The 13455-nt window shown below is 40.8% G+C and overlaps 1 protein-coding gene across 11 annotated transcripts in view; it reads right to left on the reverse strand.

Moving 5' to 3' along the window:
* The window catches only part of LOC148647106 (NACHT, LRR and PYD domains-containing protein 3-like), a 140909-nt gene that overhangs the window by 108037 nt on the left and 19417 nt on the right, over positions 1-13455 (reverse strand). For 9 of the 11 annotated variants that reach the window (XM_088609334.1, XM_088609332.1, XM_088609335.1 and 6 more), the window contains exons 2-5: positions 13232-13280; positions 8405-8659; positions 7286-7336; positions 4752-6507 (exon numbers count right to left, since the gene is read on the reverse strand). In XM_088609334.1, coding sequence (XP_088465460.1) covers positions 4752-6507; positions 7286-7336; positions 8405-8659; positions 13232-13244 — 2075 coding nt within the window. In that variant the 5' untranslated portion in view covers positions 13245-13280. Of the gene's footprint in view, positions 1-4751; positions 6508-7285; positions 7337-8404; positions 8660-12552; positions 12728-13231; positions 13281-13455 lie in introns of those variants that run through there. The other 2 variants (XM_088609328.1, XM_088609326.1) reach the window with 2 other exon arrangements.

Here is a 13455-nt window from a genome sequence, read left to right on the forward strand (position 1 = left end):
CTCAGATACAAGCTGCCTCTTCTGATGTGCACCAAATGTGGTGGGGTATTCAGACAATAACAAACCATAAAGCTAAACTAAGGAGGGTTACATCCTCTGAAACTTATTTCTCTCTCCCGGATAAGCTCAATGCCTATTACGCTCGGTTTGAGAACAGCCGGTTCCAGTGTTCCTAGCCACTGATGATAGAGCCATGTCTGTCATGGAGGATGAACTCAGGACAACTTCCAGACGGGTGAAAATATGGAAGGCAACCGGCCCAGACGGTGTTCCTGGACGGGTCTTTAAGTCCTGTGCAGACCAGTTGGCCACGGTTTTTACAGATATTTTCAATCTTTCACTTTTACAATCTTCCTTCCTGTGTGATATAAGAAAACTTCCATCATACCAGTGCCTAAGAAAAATACTGCGACCTTTTAATGATTACAGAATGGTAGCGCTTACATCTACTGTAATAAAATGCTTTGAAAGGCTGGTCATGAGGCACATTAACACAATGGTACCTGAGTGCTTAAAGCCCCCTCCAGTTTGCATACTGGCATTGCAGGTCCACTGATGACACTATTTCCCTGTCATCAGTGGACCTTCACACTGCTCTGGCTCATTTGGATGATATAGACACATACATCAGAATGCTATTCACTGATTATAGCTCCACATTTAACACAATAGTTCCTTCCAGACTAGTCAGGAAGCTGAATGACCTGGGTATCAACACCTCTCTATGCAGGTGGGTTATAGATTTCTTGACTGGGAGACTACAGACTGTGAGGATAGATGGAAAACTTTATTCCACGCTGACTGTGAATATACAGTAGCTGACCCTAAGGGCTGTGTGCTTAGACTCCTGCTGTTTTCCTTATTTACCCACAATTGTGTGGCTAGACACAGCTCCAACTCCATTGACAAATATGCTGATAACACCACCATCATTGGCTGAATCACCAGTGATGATGAGACAGCCTACAGGGATGAGGTCAGGAAACTGGTGGAGTGGTGCATTGACAATAATCTCTCCCTCAATGTAGGGTGGCAAAACCAAAGAGCTGGTCATTGATTTTAGAAAGCAGGTTGGGGATCACACCCCTATGATCAATGGGTGACAGTTGAAAAAGTTTGGTCTATCTTTAACTGTCCTTATCACATTTTACAGGTGTGCTATTGAGAGTGTGCTCACATGTGGTATTACAGTGTGATTTGGCAGCAGCTCTGATTGGAAGGCGTTACAAGGGGTAGTCAGGTGAGCCCAGTCCATCATTACAGCTCCCTTCTATTTCAGACATCTGTACAACTTGCTGTCTAAGGAAGGCTGGAAGTATCATTAAAGATACCAGTCATCCCGGTTTCTCATTTTTCTCTCCCCTTCCCTCTTATAAGCATTATAGGAGCACCAAGGCTCAAACGTCCAGACTCACACATGCAAATTAGCATTTCATTGAACTTTTGCATATGACACATAAACTGAACTGAATCAGATACTAAAAATTGGAGTCTACCTGGCTGCTCCTTCTCAGGTGCAAGTTCAAGATCATAACAACCAGGGTGACACAGTGTTTGCTTTTTGTGTTTTGTTTGTCATTGGTTTTATTTTACTGAATTTACTATATTCATGTTAAAATATGACTGGATCTACTGGATTTACATGAAAGGGTACTTAATCTCAATCTAAAACCTGTTATAGCGAGTAAAACTAACCTTGTGCATGTCTCTAATGGAGTCCAAGGTGAACAAGCCCGAGAAGGGCGAGGCAGGAGAGTAGTTGATAGGTCCAGGTGTAGTCGAGTCCAGAGAGGAGAGTTAGGAAAATGAATCCAAGAAGGGCAAGATGAAAGCATGGTTGAAAGGTACAAGCTGGAAAGGGGTCCAAAAGGCAAGATCCACGAGCGCAAGATGTTGAAGGTTGTCAGCAACAAGAGCTCAGGAGGTGGAAAGATTCCTAATACCAAGCAGTGAACAAGGTGAGCAGAGGGTTTAAGTAGTAAAGGAGGGGGTGTGGTGTGGTAATTGGGTAATGGGAGTTAATTAGGGCCAGCTGCGCTCGTTTTCATCAAGTGACTTTATTGATCTGAACAATGTACTGTAGGTATCTTGTGCACTTGTATCCCATCCCAGACTAAGAAACAGGTCTGATGAACTGGAGTTCATACCCAGCTTAGAAACACTAATCTCAGCTAACCGCTATCAAGAAAGTAAAATGTGCACTCTCTGCCAAACAAGATGGATGAACTGGCTTTGCTCATTTACTGTAATCAATAAGCAACTCAACCTTAGACAGGATTACTCTAACTGCTCTGTGCTCTGTTTCACCTGGTTAGGTTCATCTGGAATCAGATTCCATGGTAAATCTGCAGGATTTCTCTCTACTTTTTTCAGACTGGACAGCCAATCATTTACTTAAGCTGTTTATAATGCACCAGATGCAAATTACTTTTGCTATCCAACAGTTAGCGTTGAAAATCACTGAGGCTAAAAATTCATAATTCCCCAGTCATTGTTTTGGGAAATTTTAAGCACTCGAATCCAAAGACAGTTTTCCCCAGATAAAAACAGCAGATAGAGGTTGCAACTAGGAAGGACAGAACACTGGAACACTGCTATGGTGCTGCGCACTATTCTATGGTCATACCGAGAATAAGTCCACACCTCTTTCAGTCAGTCATGTCATACTGCAGCATTTCTTATCCCAAGATATAAACAGATCCAATGCATGTAAACCAATAATAGGAAGTGTAAAACAGTGGTCAGATGAGACTGAGAAAGTGCTAAGGCATTGTTTTGATACCACAGACGGGAGCATGTTTAAGGAGGCCTGGTTGGATCTTAATGAGCTTACTGACACAGAAACATTATATATTCTCTTCTGGGAGAGTGTATACATTCCTTGAAAATCATTCACTGTGCGCAATAATAATCAGCCCTGGTTCAACAGGGAAATTAAAACACTGTGGGGAAAAAAAGAACAGAGCTTTCAAAGAGGGAGATGTTGCCGGTTTCTAATCTGGCAAATACAAATTCCAAAATGTAGTAAAGGGGGCCAAACCTGAATATAAGAACAAACTTGAAAATAAACTAATCAAAGAAAACTGAGGCATCTGGCCAGGCCTTCAACTAATCTCAGACTACAAGGTGAAACAAACTGCTTCAGCTGATGATATCTTTCCCCCCCAACAAGCTGAATAAATTCTACTGCAGGTTCGATGTACAAAAGAATCTGCAGAAGACTGCCCTACACAGCCAGTGCAGCTTCATTACTGGTGTGTGTTTAGAGTGGTAATCATACATCAATATGAAATAGGTAAATATCTCCTGTTTTAAAAAAAATCACATTTGTTGGTTTAACTAAGTTTAAGTTAAAACGTGTTTGTGTTGCTACAGTGAAAAGCACTGCTCTTCAGGTTTGAACTGTAAATCTGCAAATGTATAAGAGTGCTTAAGAGCATGATGGTCAAGTAAAGTATAACTCGTACTACAGCATGTCTCACTGAAATTCTCACGATCTCAAATGCCACTTTTTTATGTTTCATCTGTTGTTTCCCTCCTCCACTTTTCCACACTTCTCACTCTGCAGGGGTCTAAGTGTCCTCATCATCAAAGTGGGGAAGAAGGGGAAGGAGGGAGATTGTTGCATAACACCACTAGTTTAAAATGTTGATTGTTTTATTAACACCACTTTCTTATTTTAGATTTTAATTTTGAAGTATATTATACAGTGTTATGATTAGTATTTAAAAGCAAATATGCACTTAACCTCAATTGTAATTTCTGTTAAAGGGCATCTTTAAATCCCGTATTGTCTCCAAATAACTGGTAGAACAGTTTTTTACTCCCATCATTGACAATATTCATGTTTGCTCTGTTACATTTATTTATTTTTTATATGATTTTAATATTTAAGAGAGTGATATATAAAAATGTCAATATAATACACGTTATTATATTTCACTATTAGAACAAAAAGAACACACAGAGGTTTTGAAACTTGCATAGATCCTCACTGCCTGCAGCACCGATTCCTTCACTTCATACTGATGAAAACACATGATGACAAGGCAAGGCCCTGGGCTGTTCGCACAAGAACCGGAAGCTCAATTACATCTTGCCCCAGCAGCTCCAAAAACAAAAAACACATAGAAGAAATAGTAACATGAGACCCCTCAATTAACTCAGACAAGCTCACAATCTGTAGATCTTGTCTCCTATTACAGTTCTCTCGCTCTGTCAGCTTGGTCTTGACAGCAGTTGAGTCTGAGCCACCTTCAGATCTGAGACACTGTCCACAATGTCATTGGCTCCAGTTTGAGAATTTGCTGGCCCTGCACGTTTACAGCCAATTTAGTGCAGTCAAGTTTGTGACTCAGAGCCACGATAAACCTCAAAAGTCAGCAGATAAGACAATGCTTTTCTGAGGCTTTCCAGTTCTGAAAATACAGCCACCATTCATACAGTACTACAGCTGTATCAGCCAAAGAAGTTAGAATGATACCTGTAGCTGGAGTGTTTGAGTTTTAAGCTGCAAGCTTTTCTCTTCCAAACTGCATTTAGGTTTAGGTTTAAACAATGTTATGTAGTGTAGAATAAATAATTTAAAATAGTAAAAATAATTATGGGTTTTAACAATGAAAAACAAAAAGTGTGCTAAAGCATGAGGTGAACACATCTACTCCCCAAAGCACCTAGCCAGAAGACGGCTCATATGGGCAATATTGACTCAACATCTTATTCTGTATGTGAAGTAAATCTGATGTACTTACCAAAGGGTTTTTGTTATCTTTGCCACAGGTAGCAATCTCCGTACACATTCCTCTGATGTAGCAAATTCACTCATGTCAAAGACATCAAGCTCTTTCTCGGACAGCAGTGAGAAATAGGCAAGTGCTGAACACTGGGAAGGTGAGAGTGTTTGTCCTGAACGTTTTACTTTATCCAGAGTCACATTGAACTCATCCATTAAAGACTTGTCCTTCAGTTCACTCAGACAGTGGAAAAGGTTCATGCATCTTTCAGGAGAAGAAGTTCCTCTAATGAGCTTCTTGATGAATCCTGCTGTTTTCTGGATGTCACTGGAGTGATCTTGTGTGTGTGACAGGAATCCCTTCAGAAGCTCCTGGTTGTTCTTCATTTCCATCCCCAAAAGGAATCGGACAAACAGATCAAGGTGACCAGTCCTGCTCTGGATGGCTCTTTCTAGAGCACCTTTATTCAGGCTGAATAGAGATATTCTTCCCAACCTGGAAACACCCAGAACTGTTTTCTTTAGTGGGTTACTATTATTGTTTTGATAGGAACTGAAAACATATAGAGCTGCAAAATACTCCTGGACAGTAAGGTGTAAAAAACAGTACACCTTTTCCTGAAATAAGGCTGAATCTTGTTTAAATATTTCCTTCCACACCCCTGAGTAAAGGGAGGAGTTGTGGAGATCAATGGCATATTCTCTCAAATCTTTTTCATAGAAAACAATTATGTTTTTCTCTAGACTATCAAATGCCAGCTTTCCCAGCTTCAGAATTGCTTCTTGATTTGATTTGAGGACATTTTCTTTATTTTCATTTGCTGTGAGTAAGACAAGCAGAAAGTATGTATAGAAATCTGTCAGTGTTGTTGGATTGGCCCCTCTGCTCTCTTCCAATGTGTGCTCCAGAACAGTAACTACAATCCAGCAGAAAACAGGAACATAGCACAACATGTAAAGACTCCTCAATGTCTTTATATGTGAAATAATTCTGTCTGCTAGAGCTCTGTTCTTACATTTCTTTCTGATGTACTCTTCCTTCTGCTGGTCTTCAAACCCCAGGACCTCTGTCACCCTGCAGATGAGCTCTGCAGGGATCAGACCTGCTGCAGCCGGTCTGGTAGTGATCCAGATGAAGGCATCGTCAGAAAAGTTCCTCTTGATGAGGTTTGTTAACAACATGTCCACTGAAGTTTGCTTTTTCACATCAGACCATTTCTGGTTTGTTTTAAAGTTAAAAGGATGTTTGCTTTCATCCAGACCATCAAAGATGAACAGGACTTTGTGGCCATCTAAAACATTATCAGAGGATTTTAGTTCTGGGCAGATATACAGAACTAGCTCCTGTAAACTCATTTCTGATTCGATCAAGTTTAATTCACGGAATGGAAGAAAAAATATAAAGTCAAAGTCCTGGTTGTCTTTTCCAGTAGCCCAGTCAAGAATGAATTTCTGCACAGAGAATGTTTTCCCGATGCCAGCAACTCCCTTCATCAGTACTGTCCTGATGGGTCTGGTCTGTCCTGGCAGTGGCTTGAAAATATCACTGCACTTGATGGAGCAGATCTCTGATTTTGTGATTTTGGAGACGGTCTCTATCTGTCTGACTTCATGTCCATGATTCACCTCAACACAGTTGCCCTCAGTTATCCACACGTGTGTAAAGACGTCATCGAGGAGGGTCTGCTCTCCTGGCTTAGCAATTCCCTCAGACACAACTTCAAACTTCCCCTTTAGAGCTTTCTTGTGTTTGTCTTTCAGTGTCTGCAGCCACCCTAAAACAGACAGAACACGATAGTAAAGGGACAGTCAGAGACGGCAGGAGAAATACTGACAGTGTAATATGTCTGTAGAATTAGTGTCCAAGAAGGACACACAACACACCTGTTGTATGCAGGATGATAGATATAAATAAGTAAAACAAACACAAACAGCTATAAGGTAAAAAATATTGTATTTAAAGTGAAAAGAAAGAAATACTCAAAAGCAAACAAAAGCCTAAGCTCCTCTTAGAGCTACTTAGTAGACCTCTTCCCAGGTCCCTCATTATCAACAGCTAAGCTGCTTACCGGCTCTAAAATAAAAACCTCCACACAGTTCACACTAATTTATAAAGGCCTCTGCCCCTTGGGCTTTTATAAGTCCATAGTTTGGTTTGCTGTGTTTTTTGCTAAACAGAATTTGTTATTCCCTTCTCTGTATCTGTTTGCTTGCTGGTTTAAGTCATGTAGAGTCTTGCAGTTAGAGAATGAGTGAGACTGGCTTTCTTTCTGATTTCTTTCTGTACATTCTTTAAATGTTATATTGAACAGAAACCCATTATCTGACTTAGTAAAGCCAGTGACCAGCCCTGGGCTCTATCTTACACCAGTTTCCAGCATTTTACTGAGCTGAGATTCTCATCAGTGACCTGTCCATTCTGAAGGTGTTCAGAGCCCATTCCCAGGTGATCACAGGAGCTCTACTCTGTGTGGTTTAGTGAAATAACACTGGATTAAACAGCACTTGGAAGAAAGAAACATTTGCACTGAAAATGTTAAATATTTGACCAACCTGTACCATGTGTTTGAGAACCTGGAGCCTGTTGGCTTTCTGGTGAAGGAGCTGTAACAATACAAAGAGAGTTTTCACTCCCTGTTCTGTTAAAGTAATAGTGACTGGTAGTTCATTCTTGACTATGACTGCTTTTGATCAAACCCATCCATATTCATGTTATCTAGAGCTCACCTACTCTTACATCACACTATGTGTTTCTCTTAATTGAATAGGTCTAATCATTGTGATATGTGAGTATATAAATTATATAGTTGTGCCACCTTGTATAAGGTCTATATATAATGATAGTAAGTTGTTTTAAAATAAATACGTTTTAAAATAAAAAGTAAATATTAACACAAGAATAGTTGTTAGTCATTGTAGTATATTCAGTAAAATGCACAATTAATCACTATATACACTACATACTATATACAAGTAACATATAAATAATTATATGTTTTAAGTATAATAAGATCTAAATAAGTAAAACAAACACAAACAGCTATAAGGTAAAAATATTGTATTTAAAGTGAAAAGAAAGAAATACTCAAAAGCAAACAAAAGCCTAAGCTCCTCTTAGAGCTACTTACTAGACCTCTTCCCAAGTCCCTCACTATCAACAGCTAAGCTGCTTACCGGCTCTAAAATAAAAGCCTCCACACAGTTCACACTAATTTATAAAGGCCTCTGCCCCTTGGGTTTTTATAAGTCCATAGTTTGGTTTGCTGTGTTTTTTGCTAAAGAGAATTTGTTATTCCCTTCTCTTTATCCATTTTCTTGCTGGTTAAAGTCATGTAGAGTCTTGCAGTTAGAGAATGAGTGAGACTCATTGTCTATAGTTGTTCCACCTTGTATAAGGTCTATGCATATTGACAGTAAGTTCTTTTAAAATACAAGTAAAAAGTAAATATTAACACAAGAATAGTTGTTAGTGATTGTAGTATATTCAGTAAACTCCACAGGTAATCACTATATACACTACATACTATATACAAGTAAGCAAGGAAGTGAAGTTTGTCATTTTTGCTATGTGCTAATGAATTTTTATATGATGACAGATGACATTGTGAGAAGCAAGGATAGAATTAAAAAACAAGAGAAAAGAGTGAGTATGAATGAGAATGGTGCTCTTACCTAAGTCGTTGACAATATGTCTGTAGTCCTTTTGCAGAATTGTGTAGAACTTGTTTTTCACTGTTGTTCCCCCAGAATCCAGGTCTTTATACAGCTCTCTCATTTTGTCCTGAGGGGTTGTAGCAGTGAGGACCCTGTTGTAGCTCTCCCGATGGATCATCTTTTCTGAGAGCAGTTCATCCGCTATGGGGTCAACTGGGTTCACCCTCTGAATGAGAGTGGCCCTGTGATTATCCACAAACTCAACACCTTGGGCTGAACAGCAGGGAGAAAGAGTAAGAGACAGAGACAGGAAAGTGAACATGGGTGAGGAGAAGTGTAGAGTTAAAGAAGAATGTGAAAGCAGAAAAAACGTTTGTTGTTCTTTGGATAGTGCAACATGATCCTTTAACAGTCGCACATACAGTCATGTGAAAAAAAGTACACCCTCTTTCAATTCTATGGTTTCATATATCAGGACATAAAAAATTATCTGGTCCTCTAAAATTAGGTAAATCTAACAGGTAACAAACAACACATAACAGATTCCACTATGTCATTTTTTATTTAACAAAAAATAAGCCAACATGCAGAAGCCATGTGCGAAAACTAAGTAGCTTGTAGAACCACCTTTAGCTGCCATAACTTGAAGTAATTGTTTTCAGTATGAGTTTATCAGTCTCTCACATAATTTTGGAGGAATTTTGTCCCACTCTTCTTTACAACATTGCTTCCGTTCATTGATGTTTGAGGGCATTCGTTTATGCACAGCTCTCTTAAGGTCCTGCTACAGCATCTCAATGGGGTTGAGGTCTGGACTTTGACTTGGCTATTCCAATACCTTGATTATTAACCATTAACCACTAACACCTGTAGCACTGAAAGCGCTATGAGCACCATCCCCCAGGCCAGGCTGACCATCACGGCTGACCAGGTGAAGAAGGAGCTGAAGAGGCTGCACCAGGGTAAGGCCACAGGACCAGATAACATCTGTCCCAGAGTTCTGAGGGCCTGTACTGATCAGATGAGCGGAGTGCTCCAGCGACTGTTCAACCTGAGCCTGCGCTTGGAGAGAGTCCCGGTGCTCTGGAAGATATCATGCCTGGTCCCGGTACCAAAGAAAGGGCGCCCCACTGTCCTCAACGACTACAGATCATTTGCACTGACTTCTCACGTCATGAAGACACTAGAGTGGCTGGTCTTATCCCACCTGAGACCCCTGGTCAGCTCATCACTGAACACCCTACAGTTCGCCTACCAGCCCAGTGTTGGTGTGGAGGATGTGATCATCTACATGCTGCAAAGGGCAGCATGTAGACCTGGACCTGGACAGGGCTAGCAACACTGTAAGGATCATGTTTTTCAACTTCTCCAGTGCCTTCAATACCATCCAGCCCTTACTTCTAAGGAGGAAACTGGAGGAGATGCAAGTCGATGCTTCCATGACCTCGTGGATCACTGACTACCTGACAGGCAGACCACAGTCTGTGAGACTTCAGAACTGTGTGTCTGAACAGGTAGTGAGTAACACAGGGGCACCTCAAGGGACAGTTCTTTCTCCATTCCTCTTCACCCTCTATACTTCGGACTTTAAGTACAACTCAAAGTCATGCCACCTGCAGAAGTTTTCAGATGACTCTGCAATTGTGGAATGTATCAATGGTGAGCAGGAGGAGGAGTACAGAGGACTGGTCAGCAGCTTTGTGGAGTGCTGTGGGGTGAACCACTTGGAACTGAATGTAACAAAGACAAAGGAACTGGTGGTAGATTTCAGGAGGAAAAAGGTCAAACCTACTCCTGTCTACATCCACGAGAGTGGCGTGGAGATGGTGGACTTGCTGGTTTAAGTACCTGGGAGTGCACATCGACGATAGACTGGAATGGTCCAAGAACATTGAGGCCATCTATAAGAAGGGACAGAGGAGGCTCAAGTCCTTCAATGTATGTAGTAAGATGCTACATATGTTCTATCAGTCGGTGGTAGCGAGCGCCATTTTCTACGCAGTGGTATGCTGGGGCACTGGGATTAGAGCAGTGGATTCTAAAAGGCTGAACAAGCTCATCAGGAGAGCAAGCTCTGTCATTGGGTCTGACCTGGACCCCTTGGAGGTAGTGGCTGAGAGGAGAATGGTGTCCAAACTAGAGGCCATCATAGACAATGTCTCCCATCCCCTCTGTGACATGCTTGTGGAAATGAAGAGCATGTTCAGCAATGGACTGATTCATCCACGGTGCGACAGGGAGCGCTACAGGAGGTCATTTTTGCCTTCTGCCATAAGACTGTACAATGCATCCACCTTGCGTCTGGGCAGAGGCAACATTGACAGTGACCTGTTTCTGGACTGAAAGCATCTACACATCTACTGCTACATCTGTTCTCTTTCTTTTCTTTTCTCGTTTACAACTCGTTTACAACTTTTCTCGTATTACAATATATGCCAGGGACCCGTGCAATACATTTATATTTATATCTATATCTATATTTACATCTATATTTATATTCATATGTGTGATACGATTTTTCCGCGTGCTGTTCTGTTTTAGTTTGTTCTTTGTGTGTCCGGACTGTGAGTAACTCTTTTAGTGCACCCCTGACTGTACTGATTGTATTGTATGTATTGTACTATTATTATTATTGTATCATTCGTTACACTGTGGCTGTGTTGTCTGTGTAAAGCTGCTGTTGCACTGCAATTTCCCTCACGGGATCAATAAAGTATCTATCTATCTATTATTTTCTTTTTCAGCCATTCAGTTGTAGATTTGCTGGTGTGCTTGGGATCATTGTTCTGTTGCATGGCTCAATTTCGGCCAAGCTTTAGCTGTCGGACAGATGGCCTCACAATTGTCTCTAGATTAATTTGGCATAAGGAGGTGCTCATGGTCGACTCGATGACTGCAAAGTGCCAAGGTCCTGTGCTGCAAAACAAGCCCAAATCATCACCCCTCCACCACCGTACTTGACGGTTCGTATGAGGTGCTGGTGGTGAGACGCTGTGTTTGGTTTTTGCCAAACATGGCGCTGTGCATAATGACCAAACATCCTCACTTTGGTCTCGTCTGTCCAAAGTACATTGTTCCAGAAATCTTGTGGTTTGTTCAGATGCAACTTTGCAAATCTAAGCCATGGTGCAATGTTCTTTTTGGAGAGAAGGAGCTTTCTCCTGGCTAAACTTCCACGAAAGCCATACTTTTTCAGTCTTTTTCTGATCGTACTGTCATGAACTTTAACATTTAACATGTTAACCAAGGGCTGTAGATCCCTAGATGTAACTCTTGGGTTCCTTGTGATTTCTCTGAGCATTATACAGTCTGACCTTGGGGTGAGTTTGCTGGGACACCCACTCCTGGGAAGATTGGCAACTGTCTTGAATGTTCTCCATTTGTAAATAATCCTTCTCACTGTAGAATGATGAATTTCAAATTGTTTGGAAATGGCCTTAAAACCCTTCCTAGACTGATGACCAGCAACAATTGCTTCTTTGAGTTCATTGTTGATTTATTTGTTCCTTGGCATAGTGTTAACACACACCTGAATGTTCCAGACTACCAAACTGCTAAAAGTGCTGCTTTTATAGAGGTGGTCACACTTCCTGATGATCAACTAATCAAATGCATTTGATTAGCAGCAACTGGCTGCTAATTACCTTCTTAAGTCCTATGGAAGCAATAAGGGTGTACTTATTTTTTCCCACATGGTTTCTGCATTTTTGCTTACTTTTTGTTGAATAAATAATGACATAGTGAAATCTGTTATGAAGTTGACTGTTATCTGATTCTAGATTTGTCTAATTATAAAAGTTGGTGAGGACCAGACGATTGTTATTTATACCCTGATATGTAAAACCATATAATTTTTTTAAAAGAGGGTGTACTTTCTTTTTCACATTACTGTACAAACATCTCTGAAAGAGGACATGGTAAATTATTTCACAAGCCATTGAAAAAGAAAGAAAAAAACTGCATTTCATTTGCAGCTGCCTGACCATTATAGCATCCTTGTAACCATCGTGTCCCAACTAGCTCAGTTGGTAGACCATGAGACTCATAATCTCAGGGTAGTGGGCTTGTGTCTCATGTCGGGCGCAAGGTTCTTTGCTTCATGGAGCAAATTTACAAATAATAAATGTCAAGCTGGTGTACAAACTCCATGCCAGCAGCCCACACACCATTTATACATACGGCTTACTCTTCTGTCCATCCTAGTCCACAGCACCATTCTCAGCCTGCATCCCTGCACTCTCTGCTGCTTTGAATTAGAGCTGCCTCCTCCACAGCTGGGCACAACATGGACATCTGTCTAGCTGCACCTTAAGACACTAGTCCACTCCTGCAATTAACATTTGCCTTCAATCTGTTCTCTTTCTTGCCCCTCACTAGCATGCCCGGAGTGGCATCTCTCAGTGAGATAGTGTGGTCCCTCACACATATGTCTAAGCATGTGTGGCTCTTTATACTGTCCTGGTATAATATTCCCCATTCATTACCATACAATGAATGTCCTGACTGACCTGTGTTTTATTTTGTTTTATTGTTAACACCTGAAACCAGGCACCTGTATACAGTATATTCTGCCATAGAAAGCTGGAAAAATGAACCAAGTCCCCTTCTGTAACACAGCCCTAACTGTGTTAATATCCTCGGGACATTCACTGTACTGGAACTTCACTGACTAGTCAGTGCTGAAGAAAACTAAACTGGCATTAATGCAGAGGGTGAGTAAATACTGTACATTGGAGAATATCCATTAGTTAAATGTCAACAGACTTAACAATGCAGTCTCCTGCGTTACAGAAATGGTAAAAAACAGAAGGTTCTGTTGAGATTAATATAAGTTCAATACTGTACCTGCTTCTGACATCTTTCATGGGTCAATTTTATAGGTCCCAGTTTGAGCCTGAAATCCAAAACAAAAGAAGTGAAAAAATAAACCTTAATTTGCCTCTTTCATCTTTTGATTTGTGTATGTTTCACATTAAGCTCTCCTTATTTTCCCATGACCCTCTACAACATTCATAATAAGACATTCTCCTTCATGCCCTGAAACTCCTTCTCTCTTTTGAAACTCCATG

The sequence above is a fragment of the Lepisosteus platostomus genome, chromosome 16 (genome assembly GCF_059453375.1).
Source record: "Lepisosteus platostomus isolate fLepPlt1 chromosome 16, fLepPlt1.hap1, whole genome shotgun sequence".
NCBI classification, from domain to species: domain Eukaryota; kingdom Metazoa; phylum Chordata; class Actinopteri; order Semionotiformes; family Lepisosteidae; genus Lepisosteus; species Lepisosteus platostomus.